The sequence below is a fragment of the Peromyscus californicus genome, unplaced genomic scaffold (genome assembly GCF_007827085.1).
Source record: "Peromyscus californicus insignis strain IS unplaced genomic scaffold, ASM782708v3 Scaffold_11__1_contigs__length_118956290, whole genome shotgun sequence".
Lineage (NCBI taxonomy): Eukaryota > Metazoa > Chordata > Mammalia > Rodentia > Cricetidae > Peromyscus > Peromyscus californicus.
In genome coordinates this window covers 57,546,012-57,561,928 of record NW_026294402.1, presented here as the reverse complement: position 1 = coordinate 57,561,928, position 15,917 = coordinate 57,546,012, and the positions used below count along the sequence as shown (strand labels likewise).

Sequence of the window (15,917 nt, the reverse complement as noted above, 5' to 3'; positions counted from 1 at the left end):
GGGAGGCTAGAGAGAAGGAAGAACAAAGTATAATAATGTCACATGGCTGAAAATGCAATAATGAGACCTTTACTTGTTGTGTTAACTTGAAAGAATTTTAAATTTTTTGAAAAGAATAAGGCTTTGTTCGTCTTGCAAAGCAATAGTGAAAAATATGTTAGCAAGTTGAAATACAGTAAATACAGTATAGAGTTACATAAATCATACAGAACAAATGCAGTAAAAGTATTGGGTGAGAGCCAGGTGGATCTCTGTGAGTTCGAGGCCAGCCTGGGCTACCAAGCGAGTCCCAGGAAAGGCGCAAAGCTACACAGAGAAACCCTGTCTCGAAAAATGAAAAAAAAAAAAAAAGTATTGGGTGAATTAAGCTTACAAAAATGTTCCATTTCTTTTTTTTTAACTTTCTTTTTATTTATTCTTTGTGTCTTTCACATCATGCATCTCCATCCCATTCATTTCCGGTCCCTTCTTATCCGCCCTCTGCCCTCGCAAACTACCCTACAAAATAAAATAAAATTTAAGAGAAAAAAAGAAAGAAAAAAAAGGGGAAAATCTCATCATGGAAGCCATGGTGTGGCTTAGTGAGTCACACAGTAAACCCTTTTATCTGTATATCTTTACGTGCAAGTGTTCATTGCAAAGAGTCATTGGCCTGGTTTGAGACCTCTGGCTTCTGTTACACTATTGATGCTGGGCCCTCCCTGAGACTCCTCTTGGACGTTCTCTTGTTGCCCTGTGTTGTGGAGATCCTGCAGCCTTGAGTCTGCAGGACTGGCCCCTTCATGTGCTCTAGCAGATCATAGATGGGTGAATGTTGGGATGGGCCAACTCATAATCTTGGTTCTGGGCCTGGGTAGTTGCAGGTATGGTCAGTTCTGCTAGCCCTCCGGTCTTCACCACCAGGGTGAGCTCTCCATCATTGCCCTTGCTAGTTCACCTCTTGCAGTGATGAGCAAGAGGCAGAGCCAGTTCTGCTTTCACATCCTCAGAGTAAGCTCTCCCACCCCTACACCTTCAGGGCTAGCTCTACCGTACTGCCCATGTGACGTGTAGGGGCCACTCTCCCGAGTGCTGCAGCTGGTGAGTGACAAAGACAGCTCTCCCACTTTTTTTTTTCTTCTTTTCTCAGAGCTGAGGATCGAACCCAGAGCCTTGTGCTTGCTAGGCAAGCACTCTACCACTGAGCTAAATCCCCAACCCCAGGTCTCCCACTTACGACTTTTGTACAGGTATCTTTCTCTTCCTGCTCTGATTGTTTTGTGCGGTATACACCTAGAAGTAGAATTGCTTGACCATATGGCAATTCTCTGTCATCAAACTATTCCATAGTGGCTGCATGGCAGCAGTTATTTCACATTCCCACCAACAAGGTACACAAATGCCAACCAACAGTGTACACAAATGCCCACCAACAATGTACACAAATGCCAGTTTTTCCATTTCCTTACTGACACAGGATAATTTCCAGTGATAATTATTTTGATTGTTGTTGGTGTGGGAGTTGTTTCTTTAGGAGGGACTGGTTTTGTTTTGTTTTAATATAGCTGTCCTAATAGATTAAAGAGCACTACCTCATTGAGGTTTTGATTGACATTCCTGAATGAATAGTAACATTGAACTCTTTTGTGTGTTTATTGTGTTTTTGTATGCATGACTTGGAGAAATGTCTGTTCAAGTTCTTTGCCCATTTTTAAATTGGATTGTTCTTTTTATTCTCTCTCTGGGAGGGGGGTGGGTCAATCTCAGGATTTGTTCCTTGGGAGCACTGCATAGCTTGGTTTTTCAGTCAGGGGTTTCAGTGGCCTGGCGCTCGACAAGTAGACTAGCCTGGTTGTCCAGCAAGCCTCGGGGATCCTTCTGCATCTTAACCCCCCCTCCCAAGTGCTAGGATTATAAACATAGGCTCTGGACTCCAGCTCAGGTCCTCATCCTTGCAGGACAAGCGTTTCAACAACTGAGCCAACTCCCAGGTCCTTTCTGTTGGGTTGTCTTTCTGGAGGAGTTTGTTGTTTCTGTTGGTTTGGTTTTTTCGTGACAAAGACCTGTTGTGGAGCCCAGACTGGCCTTGACTTTGTGTTCTCCACCTGAGCCTGCCGAGGACGAGGTAGTGTAGGCTGTTGTGCCCCGCTCTAGGACCTCCTGTAGGCTGGATATTAGCGCTTACCAGTATGTGTTTACAAACAGTCTTCTTTCTTCCGTGGGTTGTCTTCATTCCTCTGAATACCTGTCCTGTGTTTAACATGGGAAAGGTTACATCTCTTTCTTTTCTTCCGCCTGAGTTTTTGTGTCCTATTTTGTGTCATCTTGTCTGGTTCAGTTATGAGGATTAATTAGTTCCTGTGTTTTCTTCTAAGGTTGTTAACTCTGGAGTTTAGTTTTCCACTTACTTTGAATTAATTTTTATCGACAATGTAAGGTGAAGAAGATCCAACCATTCTACTGTCAGTGAGTGTCCAGTCCCGTCCTCCCCCCCCCCATTGTTGAAGAGACCCCCTTCCCTTATGAAACAGCCTTGGCATGTTGTCAGAAGTGTGGCCATAGATACTTGGACATATTTCTGGGCTGTCAGTTCTCTTCCGTTAATGGGTATGTCCCTCCAGTTGTTTGGCTAGAATGGAACATGTTAAGTCTAGACATCTGAATCTGTTCAGGAACAGTTGCCCATTGGTACAGTGACGTGTTTGTGGTAGTTCTGCAGTCATCGAGCTCAGTCTGTGGAGTTCACAGTCCATTGTGTCTATGTTTTGCCTATGGCCTGACAAAGATTTCCTGTAGGATTTTTTTTTTTTAAAGAAGTATGTACTTGTCTTTTTTTGGGGGTGGGGGGTGGGTTTCGAGATAGGGTTTCTCTGTGTAGTTTTGGTGCCTGTCCTGGAACTCACTCTGTAGCCCAGGCTGGCCTCGAACTCACGGAGATCTACCTGCCTCTGCCTCCCGAGTGCTGGGATTAAAGGCGTGCACCACCACCGCCCGGTGTACTTTTCTTTTTTTAATTGGTTGGTTTTGGTTTTTTGAGCCAGGGGCCTACTACATACTTCAGAATGGCCTTGAATTTGTAATCCTGCTTCTTCCTGCTGAGGGCCAGACTTATGCATGTGGCACTACATTCAGCTTAGCCTTTTGTTTTTACTTGTGTTTTTATGTTTTAAATGAATTTCTTATGAATCAGTTATAACTGTATCTTTTAAAACAGTGTTTAATAATATCTGCTAGTCCTATAATACCAGCCCTTTAGTTGGGTTATTTAATGCTATTCATTATTTTGTTTGTTTTGTTTGTTTTTAGAGACAGGGTTTCTCTATGTAGCCTTGACTGTCCTGGAACTCTCTCTGTAGACCAGGCTGGCCTCGAACTCACAGAGATCTGCCTGACTCTGCCTCCTGAGTGTTGGGATTAAAGGTGTGTTCAGCCATGTGGGTTTTTTTGTTTTTGTTTTTGTTTTTTAATACAGGGTCTCTATGTAGCCCTGGCTGGTCTGCAACTCACTATGTAGACCAGGCTGGCCTAGTCTCATGGAGCTCTGCCTGCCTCTGCCTCCAGAGTGCTGGGATTAAGGCATTGCTACCACACTTGGCCTGATATGGTTGGTTCTTAATCTACCCTCTTGGTATTTGTTTTTCTTTTGTCCCTTTAGTTATTTGTTGTTCTTCTCTCCCTAACTTTTTTTTTTCTTTTCTTAAAGCATGCTTTTTCCTAGATTATCGGTTCTTTATCTCTTTGCTGTTTTCTTAGCTGTAGTGGATGTGTGATGTGTTACTTTGTCAGGTATTCTGAGGCTTGATGCATTCATCTTTTGATGATTACAGTCTACCATTTAAAGCGTTGGCCCCAGCACGTGCTGACTTCCAGCAGTGTGGCTTCCATCCCTGCCCTGCTGGTCTTCATACTGTTCCTTTGGAAGCTCTGCTTACCCGTAGCTTTGAAACTTGGTAGTTTGCTGCTGTTTTAGGAAATGATGGTCTATTTACAGAGACTGTGGTTCATTCTGTTTCTCTCTGTTGTTTGCTTTTCTGGTATTCATCTTCTGTGGATATCCAGATTTCAATCTGGTGTCATTTCCACATGGCATAAGGACTTCCTTGGCCATTTCTTTAAGTATAAGGGTGGCAAGTGAATTTTTTTTTTTAACCTTTTATAGGTTTCAGATTTGTTTTTGTAGATTTTTTTTTAACTGAGCCAAGAAGTCCCAGTTGATAGTTTTTTTTGGTGTGTGTGTGTGTGTGTGTGTGTGTGTGTGTGGGTTTTTTCTGTTTTGTTTTTCAAGACAGGGTTTCTCTGGCTGTCCTGGAACTGGATTTGTAGACCAGACTGGCCTCGAATTCACTGAGATTCACCTGCCTCCACCTCCCAGGTGCTGGGATTAAAGGCGTGCGCCACCCTCCTGGCCTTTGTTTTGATTTGTGCTTGTTTGCTTATTTGTTTATACTCTAAGATGCTTACCCCTCCCCTATTCTGGATTACCGGCCTGCACTTAACTGCGGTCCACTGGAACACTGCAGTTGACTTGCTGACCTGCCCTGTCTTTCCTTTGCCTTTTTTCTTTGGGCCACTTTGAAGACTCCTGCTGTCATGTGACTGAGTGGTACCACAGTGGTATGTTCTGCCAGCACTCTCTTTTCATTCCTTATGCATGTGGGTTGTTGACCATGTGGTTTCTTTAAATTGTGTCTCCCCTGCTTTTCATCTCATTTCTTTTTTTTTTTTTTTGGCTTTTCGAGATAGGGTTTCTCTGTGTAGCTTTGCGCCTTTTCTGGATCTCGCTCTGTAGACCAGGTTGGCCTCGAACTCACAAAGATCCGCCTGCCTCTGCCTCCCAAGTGCTGGGATTAAAGGCGTGCGCCACTACCGCCCGGCTCATCTCATTTCTTAATTGATACTAGTCCCAGAAGTTGGCGTTTCCATTCACCAGAGATGCCCAGTACTCTCTTCCCTCCCTGCTTTATCCACTGCCCATTTCCACCCAGTATTTTTTTTCTTTTTTACCTTTATTATTTTTAATTATGTGTAAGTGTATGTTTCTGAATGTGAGTTTGTACATGTGAGTGCAGGCCCCTTCAGGGGCAGAGGGGTCAGATCTCCAGATCCCCTGGAGCTGGAGTCACAGTTGTGAGTTGCATGATGTGGGTACTGGGAACCAAACTTGGGTCCTCTGGAAAAACAGCAAATGCTCTTATCCACTAAGCCATCTCTTCAGCCCTAGATTTATGTTTCTTTATAACTTTCTCTACCTAAATGGAAAGAAGCAATAGTGAATACTCATGGAGGGAATTGGACCTGGAGACCTATGTTAAAGGACTGCAAGTAAGAGGATGAGCTCATATATCCGACAAGCTACTAGAAAGCAGTTCAGAGAAGAGCCAAAGGGGCAAATGACTGATGGGGGTGGTAGCTGGCTTCATTTAGCTTCACCAAATAGGCAATCCCCTTCCCATTCACTGAATCTGGCCCTCAGGCAATACCGCCTTGAGTACTATGATAGAATAGCCTCCAAGAACTTTGGGACCTAGAAGAATGATTTGTAAGCTAGAAGGGAGACATGACAGTGTCCACCTCCATCCCCATGGCACCTGTTAGTGTATTGTGGAGCTGAATGGGTGATGCGGATTTACCTGCCTTCTAGTGAGATGTTGTCCTAGAGGGGCCGGCCACACTGCTGCTAGGGAGGCAAATGAAAATGGCTTTCAGGGTAGTTCCGAAGCATTTCATAATCCTGTTCCTTTAAGTTTAATTTCATAAATTTTGTTGTTTCATGGAAAACTAAATAGTAGCAGCCTAATTTTGAATCAGTGACAATCTTTGAAACAGAGTAATTTGATTATTCTATTTTTTTTTAATGTAAAAGTCACCGCTGACCTGTATACTAGTGTCCACACTGGTTCTGTTTGTCACTCATCTGAATGAGCCAACTAGAGAAACCCAGAGATAGGCTGGTGTGCTCTCTCTCTCATTTTGCCTCTGTGTGTGTGTGTGTGTGTGTGTGTGTGTGTGTGTGTGTGTGTGTGTGCGCGCGCAGCATGGTGTCTGAAGAAATCAAAAGAGGGTGTTGCATCCCTGGAACTTGAGTTAGAGATGGTTGTGAGCCATCATGTGGGTGTTGGGAACTGATCCTGGATCCTCTGCAAAGCAGTAAATGCTCTTTACTGCTGACCTGTCTCTCTAGTCCTTGTAATTCCATTCTTGGGAGGAATCTATTAGAATCTATTAGTATTTAAAAGCCCAGAAACTTTTACATTTTTAAATCTCAGAGATTTTTAACATTCCCCAAAACCACTGTTGAGTTCACTGCTCTTGAGATTTCTTTATGATAAAATCAAAGCTGCTATTTTATCTCATTTTCTTCTCCTTATGTTTTGGCATATATCGTGTATCTATTCTAGATAACTTACTTTAAAGTTAGTAACTAAGAAATACAATGTGGTTGAAACTAAAAGATGCCTTTTATAGAAACCATTCTTACCTAGAACACTCTGAGCCGTGTTCTCCATGTTAAATAATACACGGAAAGCTACACTGGAGGAACCAGTTTGCTTAGAGACTTATACTTGCATGAGCAATACCCATCTATATTCTGTAATTGTTATGAAAACCTTGTTTATAAAATGAAGTTTGCATAATTTATATCTTCAATGAGTTGATTAATAAAGTAAATTAGATACAACTTCCCTAGCACTGCTCAATTGAAGAAAACAATGTTGACCAGTGTTTTTTTTTTACCAAAAAAATAAATAACAAAGATATAAGCAGAGTACAAGCCAAATTTTGTTAAATAAACGTTTTTCTAGTTATGTGTTGAATAAGGATGTTTTGGTAAGGGATAAATATACACTGGTGGTCTGGCCACAATACATCTCCTAGTGTCATAAGTCTCTAGATTGTGAAGTACATTTTATGATGTTTGCATGACAACTAAGTTGTCTAGCAATACAGTTCTTTTCTAAAAAAAAACTAATTTATTTATTTTTATTCTATATGTGTAGATGTTTTGCCTGCATATATGTCTGTGTACACACATGAAGCCAGAAAAGGGTGTCATATCCTCTAGAACTGGAGTTATAGATGGTTGTGAGTCAACATGTTAGTGCTGGGGATTGAACCCAAATCCTCTGGAAGGCAGCCAGTGTTCATAACCACTGGGCAGTCTTTCCAGCCCCAATATAAGAGTCATTCATTTTTCTTTTCTTTATTTTTTTCTTTTTGGTTTTTCGAGATAAGGTTTCCCTGTGTAGTTTTGGTGCCTGTCTTAGATCTCGCTCTGTACACCAGACTGGCCTTGAACTTACAGAGATCCACCTAGCTCTGCCTCCTGAGTGCTGGGATTAAAGGCATGCGCCACCGCCACCTGACAAGAGTCATTCATTTTTATTTTATGAGTCTGGGAATTTTGCCTGCGTGTTATCTGTTGTGTACCACATGTTTACAGTTCTGTCAAAGGCCAGAAGAGGGCGTTGGATCCTCTGGAATTGGAGTTAAGAGACTGCTGTCAGCTTCCATGTGTGTGTTGGGAATGAAGAGTAGTTATGATCTTAACCCCTGAGCTGTCTCTCCAGTCCCATGATTTTATTTTTTAAATGAACAAGAAGATATTTTTTAAAAAAATACAGGCTTATGGTATAATGTGATGTTTCTCTATATGTTGTGTAATGTTTAAATCAGTTAAGCATGAAGCATGAATCTAGTTAATCTTTATCAACAAAAACCACGAGTCCTATTTCAGGGTAAAAACCTGAAAGATCAGAGAAGCAGGGGAGCAGCCACCAATGACTTCCTACCTTCCTACCATTCCTCCAACCAAAAGGGGCAAGGTCTTGGCTCAGCTCTGACTTACCACTTCCTGTCCCTCTGTACAGTCCTCCAAACCTCTATGGTTAACTAGTGGCTAGCTCTGACCTCTGACTCCCAGTAAGCCTTATTTGTCAGAACACAAAATATCACACAACATCAGCATGTCTGCTTCTTTATAATGAAAACATTACAGTCCTTTATCTCAGCTCTTTAACATGTGCCGAAGTTCCATTATAATTGTACAGCATAGAGTAGCACACTGGACCTTTTCGCTCCTGTCTAGCTATAAATTGATTTAATTGATGATGACTTTGGACATGGCTCAGCCAGTAAATGCTTGCTGTGCCAGTCCTGAGTTTGCTTCCCTGGTACCCATATTGAAAAGCTAGATGTAGTGATACACTTAACTGTCACCCAGTGCTGGGGAGACAGAGGCAGATGGAACCTTCAGACCCTGTCTCAGAAAATACAGTGTGAGTTGGGGTGATGTCTCAGTGGATATAAAATTTACTTTACCATTGTGTAATGAGCAACTTGAGCAACAATGAAAGTGAGATCAAATTAAGTATAGAACTGACTTCAAATTCTCACCTTTCTCTTTATTCCTTATCCTCTGCCTCTCATAGGTAACCTTTAAATTTTTTTTAATTTAAAAAATAAGTAATTATTTATAACTTCGTATATGTGCCATAATGTGGGTGTGGAGGTCAGGAGACTCCTTTGCAGATTTGATAATTTCCTTCCACCTTATGTGGGTTCAAGGGATTGAACTCAGGTCACTAGGCTTGCTTAACAAACACCTTTACCCACTAATCCATCTTACTGACCCTAGATGACCATTTTTAATTCATTTTAAGTTTATCTTTTCATTTTTCTCAAAAGAGCCAGTATTTATGTGTCTGTCTATGTATACACCTGGGTACACATATACACACAGTTTTGTGAGGCTTGTTTGTTTTTTGTTTTGTTTGAGACAGCATCTCGTCTTGAATCTCCAACTGGCCTGGAACTTGATACGTAAACCAGGCTGACCTTAAACTTGGAGAATTCTCATACTTCTGCCTCCCAGTGCTGGCATTACAGGTGTACACTGCCATATTCTGCCCTTTATATATTACCATTTCTTTATGTGAGGCAGGATCTTTATGTGTGCCCTGGGTGGCACACAGCTTCACCAAACGCCTACCTTTGTCTCCTGAGTGCTGATACCAAAGGCATATACCACTACTCTCAGTACCCTTTGCATATTCTTGTTCCTTCTCTTGCAGCAAAAGCAGTGGATTGCATTTTTCTTTATCTCGTGTTTTGTTTTTTCTTATATACTTGAATGAAATTTAAACTTTTTTTTTTTAAATTTATTTTATGTGTGTGAGTGTTCTGCCTGCATGTGTATATGTGTACTGTATTTGTGCCTGCTACTCTTAGCGGTCAGAAGAGGGCATTGGCTCCCCTGGAACTGGGATTATGAATGTTGTGAGCCACCACATGGAAATTGACACATATCCTCTGCAAGAAAAGTGCTCTCAACCACAGTACCATCTCTCCAGCCTCTAATAATATATTGTGAGGCTCACTCTCATAGCAGTATATAGTGATTACTTTCATTGTTTTTTGCTTATACTCTTTTATATTATGCTTATTAAGACATCTCCTATAAGTAAATATTCTGTATAAAAAGGATATTTGTGAACACCGTATAGCTATATGGTGGATATAAAGCTTTGAGATTATGAATCAGTGGATACAGGGATACAGGATATAATATTCCAGGACAGAAAGATTAAAGATGTGAAGATTGAAAGCTCTCAATGTAAGTTGTATGTTTATAGTAATTCTACTTGAAATATAATTGGTCTTTAAAGTCATAATAGTAGCCAGGCATGGTGGCATTCTCCTTTAATCCCAGCACTTAGGAGGTAGAGGCAGGCAGATCTCTGTGAGTTCAAGGCCAGCCTGGTATTCACAGTTAGACTCTCTTTAAAAAATTAACCATAATAGTAGGACTCAGCTGATGGCTCAGTGGGTAAGAGCCCTTGCTCTGCAAGCATGAGGACCCGAGTTTGGATCCCCAGTGTTTACAGAGATAAGCCAGCTCTGGCTGTACCTGCCTGTAACACAGCATTTCTCTGGCCAACCAGCCTAGCTGTACTGGAGAGCTTCACGTTCTGTGAGAGACCCTGTCCCAAGGGAGTAGAGGTGGAGAGCAAATGGAGGAAGAGATCCAACATTGTCTTTTGGCTTCTGCATGGACTCACACACTACAACCCCAAAATAACCTAGTAGTTGGAAATCTGTCTAGGTCACTGTGCTTGAGCCTTATTCTGAAAAAGGAGGAGGAAGAGGGGAGGAGGAAGTGGAGAGGGAGGGGAAGAAGAAGAGGAGGGAGGAGGAGGAAGGGGAAGAAGAAGAAAAGGAGGAAGAAAGAAAAGGAAGGAAGGAAGGAAAGAAGGAAAGGAAAGGAAATCTAATGATGAGATGCTAAAGCATAATAAGCTATAAAATTAAAAGTACCAAGGTAGGCCGGGCGGTGGTGGCGCACGCCTTTAATCCCAGCACTCGGGAGGCAGAGCCAGGCGGATCTCTGTGAGTTCGAGGCCAGCCTGGTCTCCAAAGCGAGTTCCAGGAAAGGCCCAAAGCTACACAGAGAAACCCTGTCTCGAAAAACAACAACAACAACAACAACAACAACAACAAAAAAAGTACCAAGGTAAAAGAGCAGTGGAAGCTGAGCTTGGGCATTACTGCTTGAAACCCCAGCAATGGAGAGGCTCAGGCGGGAGGATCACAAGTTTGGATGCAGAGTAAGTCTTATCTTCCCTCCACAAAAGTGGTCAGTGGAAAAATAGCTTAAAACAAAACAAAGTAATTGGGGCTGGAGAGATGGCTCAGAGGTTAAGAGCACTGTCTGCTCTTCCCAAGGACCTGAGTTTAATTCCCAGCAACCACATAATGGTTCACAACCATCAGTAATGAGATCTGGTGCCCTCTTCTGGTGTGCAGGCATACATGCAGACAGAGCACTGTATACATAGTTAATTAATTAATTAATTAATTAATTAATTAATAATTAATTAATTAATTAAAAAGTAACTTGGATGTAAGGATCTAATATAGGATCAGACAAGCACATGGACCTGTAAGAAAATACATCTTTGTTTTCTTTTGTTTTGTTTGAGGCAATTTCTCTTTATATAGCCCTAGCTATCCTGGAACTTTCTTGTAGACCAGGCAGACCCTGAACTCAAAAATATCTGCCTGCTTCTGCCTCCCAAATGTTAGGATTAAAGGCATGTACCACCATGCCTGGCTTGAAAGTCTGAATTATTTAACAAATAATTGTAACAATTTGAAGTAATAGAAATTTAACTTTTTAATATCATATACTAAAATAAGTTTCAAATGTGTAAATAATTACATAGAAACAATAAATAAAAGAATTTGTGTACTGATCTTAATTAGCATAAGAATTTACAAAGTAGATGGCTAATAGAGTAAGTCATATAAAAATTTAACTTCAAATATTAATTTATTTTTGTGAATGTATGATATGTGTGTATACATGTTCATGTATGTTGTATCACTCATGGACGTCAGTGAACAATCTCTGATATGATATGAGTTACTTTTGTTTGAGGCAGGATCTCTCTTATTTGCCTCTGCATGTGTTTTCTAGGCTGACTGGCCTTTGAGTGTCTGGGAGAGTCTCCTGACTGCACTTTTCATCTTCCCACAGGAATGCTGGGACTCCACACAGGCACTACCACATCTTGCTTTTGCATAGGTTCTGGAGAGCTAATGATGTCATTGGACTTGCTCAGCAAGCACTTACAACTGCTGAGCCATCTCTCTGGCCCAGATTTGACTTTTTTTTTTTTAATAATTTAACTTTATTTTTATGTGTGGATATCAGATCCCCTGGAGTTACAGACAGTTGTGAGCTATCATTTGGGTGCTGAGAATCGAACCTGGGACCTCTGGACTCCCAGCTAGTGCTCTTAACCACTGAGCCATCTCTACAGCCCCCAGATTTAACTTTTATACCATCTAAAAATGCAGCCAAAATTGGGGGGGGGGGCAATTACCAGACTCTAAGAAATATCTGTAGCAAATTTCCAAGGGCTTTAATATTTTCACATATAAAATCATTTAAATAGACATAGAACCAGATTAGACAAAATAAAAAGTGTTTAACAAGCATAGAAAAAATTAAATGTAAATTAAACTACTAAGTTACTGAGAGCGACACATTAAATTAGCGGCAACTTCTTTGCTGACAAGAATAAAGGCATTTACTAGACGAATAAACTCTATTATTATTCATGAAACTGTTGGAGTTAGGAGGGCGGGGAAAGAGACGGAGTTGCCCTCCACCTTGTTTTTTGAGACAGAGTCTCCTACTGAGCCTGAAGCTTCCTTGTTCAGCTGAGCAGGCTGGTCATCAAGCCCCAGAGATCATTAATGCCTGTCTCAGCCCCGGGATTGCAGGTGCATGCCAACAGCTTATTAACATGCCTGGCTTTTTACATGAGCTCTGGGAATTTAAATCAACTCCTGTAAGCACTATACCCACGAACCCATCTCTGCACTCCATGAGCATACTTTTTTAACTGTGAAATCGTACAGCTCTGAATTGATGGACAGAAAAAGCAGCTTCCTCTTTCCCAAAAATTAACCTATAAACTCAAAGATGTTCAGAAATTGTCCCAATAATAAACAGTGATGGTAACTGTTAGTAATTGTAGTGTTCTGGTCATGGTCTACCTGTAGTATCAAAAAGTGACCGATGTTGGTGGTTGACAACTGAGATTTGCTTCTCCATATGTTACTGGCTGTGATGTGCTTCATATTCTGCCCTCTGGGATCAAAGCAGAGGGAAAAAAAAGTGATGCAACTTCGAGGGCTGCTTCACTTCATTGAGGGAAGGATGATATCATTTGCACAAGGCAGTATGACTCTCCCCTGGAGTTGGGCCAATCAGTGCAGAGGGGCTGCAGAGATTTAGAACAAATAATAAATGCTGTGAAAGAATGTGTTCAGTTATGATAGCCTTTTAATCGAGTGTCACAGCCTAGGGTATGTCAAGAGAAATGGCTGATGGGAAGGGGGAGGGGAAGGTGTCCATGTTTCCTGATACTTGAAAAATGGCTGTTTTGGATAATGAGATTAGGCCAGTGCTTTATGGCACCAGTGGGTAGAATCCACAGCGTTGCAGATTTTAAATCATTGCAGGATGGAAGAAGCAGCCATATTCTTTTAGCAGTCATCTTGTCTTTCTAAATCTGTATACATCTGAAACTTCACAATAGTCATATATTTGAAAGTGAATCTAAATTTTTGCCTAGTGAGTAATAGGAATTTTTGTTCTTGGGAGATATTTTAGCACTGTTTTCAAGTGGAGCCAAAGATTTAAATTAGGCCAGGCCTGCTGGGCAAAAAAATCTCCGTACAGGATCCTCTGAGAAAGAAAGCTAGCTGCTTGGGTTGCTGACAGAGGGCAGTGTTGGCTTTCCTGCATGCTGCTCTTTGGTTATCGGTCATTGCCAGATTGTCACTTGAAATTGCAGTAACTTTTTCTGGTTAGCAACCGTTCCTTGGTGATAGATTCTTTAAGAAAAAGCCCGGAATAAGCCTCTCCCCACACATGAAGTAGAAATGCAAATCTAGCCTTTAAAAGATGCTGCTCCTGCATTGAGATGTAATTTTAGACCCATGCTCTTTTCCATTGCTTTTTCTTATAGTGGTAGTTGTGCAGATTTTTCGATGAGGCATGCTGCAGTTGAGGTGGTTTAAATGCTACTTGCAAGAGAACAAACCCGGTTAAGCAAGAGATTGAAATTAGCCAACAATTAGCTTCTCTGCAGTCTTAGATAGCCCACAGCCAAGAATTCCTTGGTAATAACTCTTAGTAATTCTTTTGTTGTAGAAAATTACCTTGGAAAAGTGCAGTTTAAATTTTTCCCTTGAAAGACTGAATCTCCTGTAGCCCAGACTGGCCTTAAACTCAATATGTAGTTGAGAATAACCTTGACCTTCTGAACCTCCGTCACCTCCTGAGTAGTGAGATTACCATGTGAGCCACCACACCCAGTCCATGTGGTACTGGGGTTTGCCAGCAAGCAACCTACCAATGGAGCCATACCCCCAGGCTTGATATTTCTTTTTTTTTTTTTAAGATTTATTTATTTATTATGTATCCAGAAGAAGGCACCAGATCTTATTACAGATGGTTGTGAGCCACCATGTGGGTGCTGGGAATTGAACTCAGGACCTCTGGAAGAATAGTTGGTGCTCTTAACCTCTGAGCCATCTTCCCAGCCCTTGATATTTCTTAGTGCCTACAATTTACTTATATACTCCACAAATGTCATTCAGTGCTTGACACCCAGACACTGTGTGTGTGTGTGTGTGTTTTCACTTCTGTGTGCCTAAATGTCTCTCGGAAAGCCAGTGGATCTGTTGTTGATCTCAGCATAGTTGGCAAATCCCTGTTCTACAGTGACAAGTGTTTCCCTGGCTGATTGCTAACTTCCTTCCCGCCCCACCCCCGCCCATTCCTTTTTGTTCTTCGTTCTTGTATTTCTCTTAAACCTTGTTGCTTCTTTGAGAAGTGAACTTATCTAAGAGTAAGAGAAACTGTATGTGATATTGTATAAAACGTGTGTAGTGTCTAGGTGTGGTAGGGCACACCTATCATCACAGTGTTCAGTATAGAGGCACAGGAGGATTATGTTTGAGGCTGACCTTGGCTACATAGCATCATGGCAAAGACCCTATCTCAAAACAAACAAACAAGCCTAGTATAAGAAAGAGATAATACAAGTTTTCGTTTACTTCAAAAACCAAATGCAATTTTACCTGTGCAGATCTCAAAACAGGTACGTTTGTTTCTTAGCTCAGAAACTATGTATATTTGAATGAATTTATGTAATTATATTTTAAATGAAATTAGTGTCAGTATGCTGTTATAGGAATGTGCATATAGTTAGACAACTTTTGGTTAGTCTTTGCTATGTACTCTGTGAATTTGAATTCTAATGTGCTATTTCTGGAATTAGGCCTCTCTGTATGTTTCTGTCTGATATATTACATCTAGCATATTTGTTAATTCTCAGTGCTTTCATTGTCTGGTCTCTACGATATCCTCCAGTTAATTAACGATGTGATTCTGGCTATTGTCTTCTGTTCTGATGAACTTGAAGGTTATTAAAATGTAACTCTTTTCTTCTTCAGCGTCAGACAACAGCCAGCGCTTTCGGGAAACCTGTTTTGCATTTGCCTTGACTCCACAACAGGTGCAGCAGATCAGCAGCTCCATGTAAGTCATCTTCCATCTGACCTGCAGTTTGGTGTCAGCCCAGGACTGACTGTAGTAAATGGGTCTGGCCTCCAGCATCTCTGTCTCTCTGTCTCTGTCTCTCTGTCTCTCTGTCTCTCTGTCTCTCTCTCTGTCTCTCTCTCTCTCTCTCTCTCTCTCTCTCTCTCTCTTTCTCTCTCTCTCTGGCGCATGCGCGCGCACTGTTAACATTCTGGTATTTAGGAATGGAGTGACATGTCTTCATGTGTATATTTAAAAATAATTTTTATTCTTATTCTATTTTAGGGATATTTCTGGGACCAAATGTGACTTCACAGTGCAGGTCCAATTAAGGTACAGTGTTGACTATAATATATATTCAAATTTTAAAATATGTTCCTTAGAAATTAATTTTTTTTATATCTCCTCAGTTTTCAGCAAGATATTGGGTGAGCTACCTAGTAAGAAAAGGCATTGTGAGAGGCTGTTTGCTTCTCCATGGTGGTAATCCTTGGTAGTTGGGAAGCTGCACCTGATGGTGTCTTTAGAGACTAAGAAGTTTCAACTTTGGGCAGTTTGGAGGCACAGGCCTTTAATCCCAGCACTTACTTAGGAGGCAGGCTCAGGTAGATTTCTGAGTTCATTTGCACATCAGCCTGCAGAATCTCAGGAACACTCACCAGATATTCTAACCCGCCTCATCCTGTTTCACTTGTTAATTTACTATGCCCTAATTCAGAGTCCACAAGAGATGTTTTGTGGAAGTTCTCAGAAATGTACAGAAGCATGCTAACACAGGCTTGCAGCCACCTCTTCTCAGGCCTTGTTTCTAGGCCCTTCT

General features: G+C 41.3%; 1 protein-coding gene across 1 annotated transcript in view; it reads left to right on the top strand.

Moving 5' to 3' along the window:
• The window catches only part of Pias1 (protein inhibitor of activated STAT 1), a 122,430-nt gene that overhangs the window by 59,442 nt on the left and 47,071 nt on the right, over positions 1-15,917 (top strand). The window contains exons 3-4 of the mRNA XM_052763382.1: positions 15,013-15,097; positions 15,383-15,430. Of these exons, the coding sequence (XP_052619342.1) occupies positions 15,013-15,097; positions 15,383-15,430 (133 nt within the window). The remainder of the gene's footprint in view (positions 1-15,012; positions 15,098-15,382; positions 15,431-15,917) is intronic.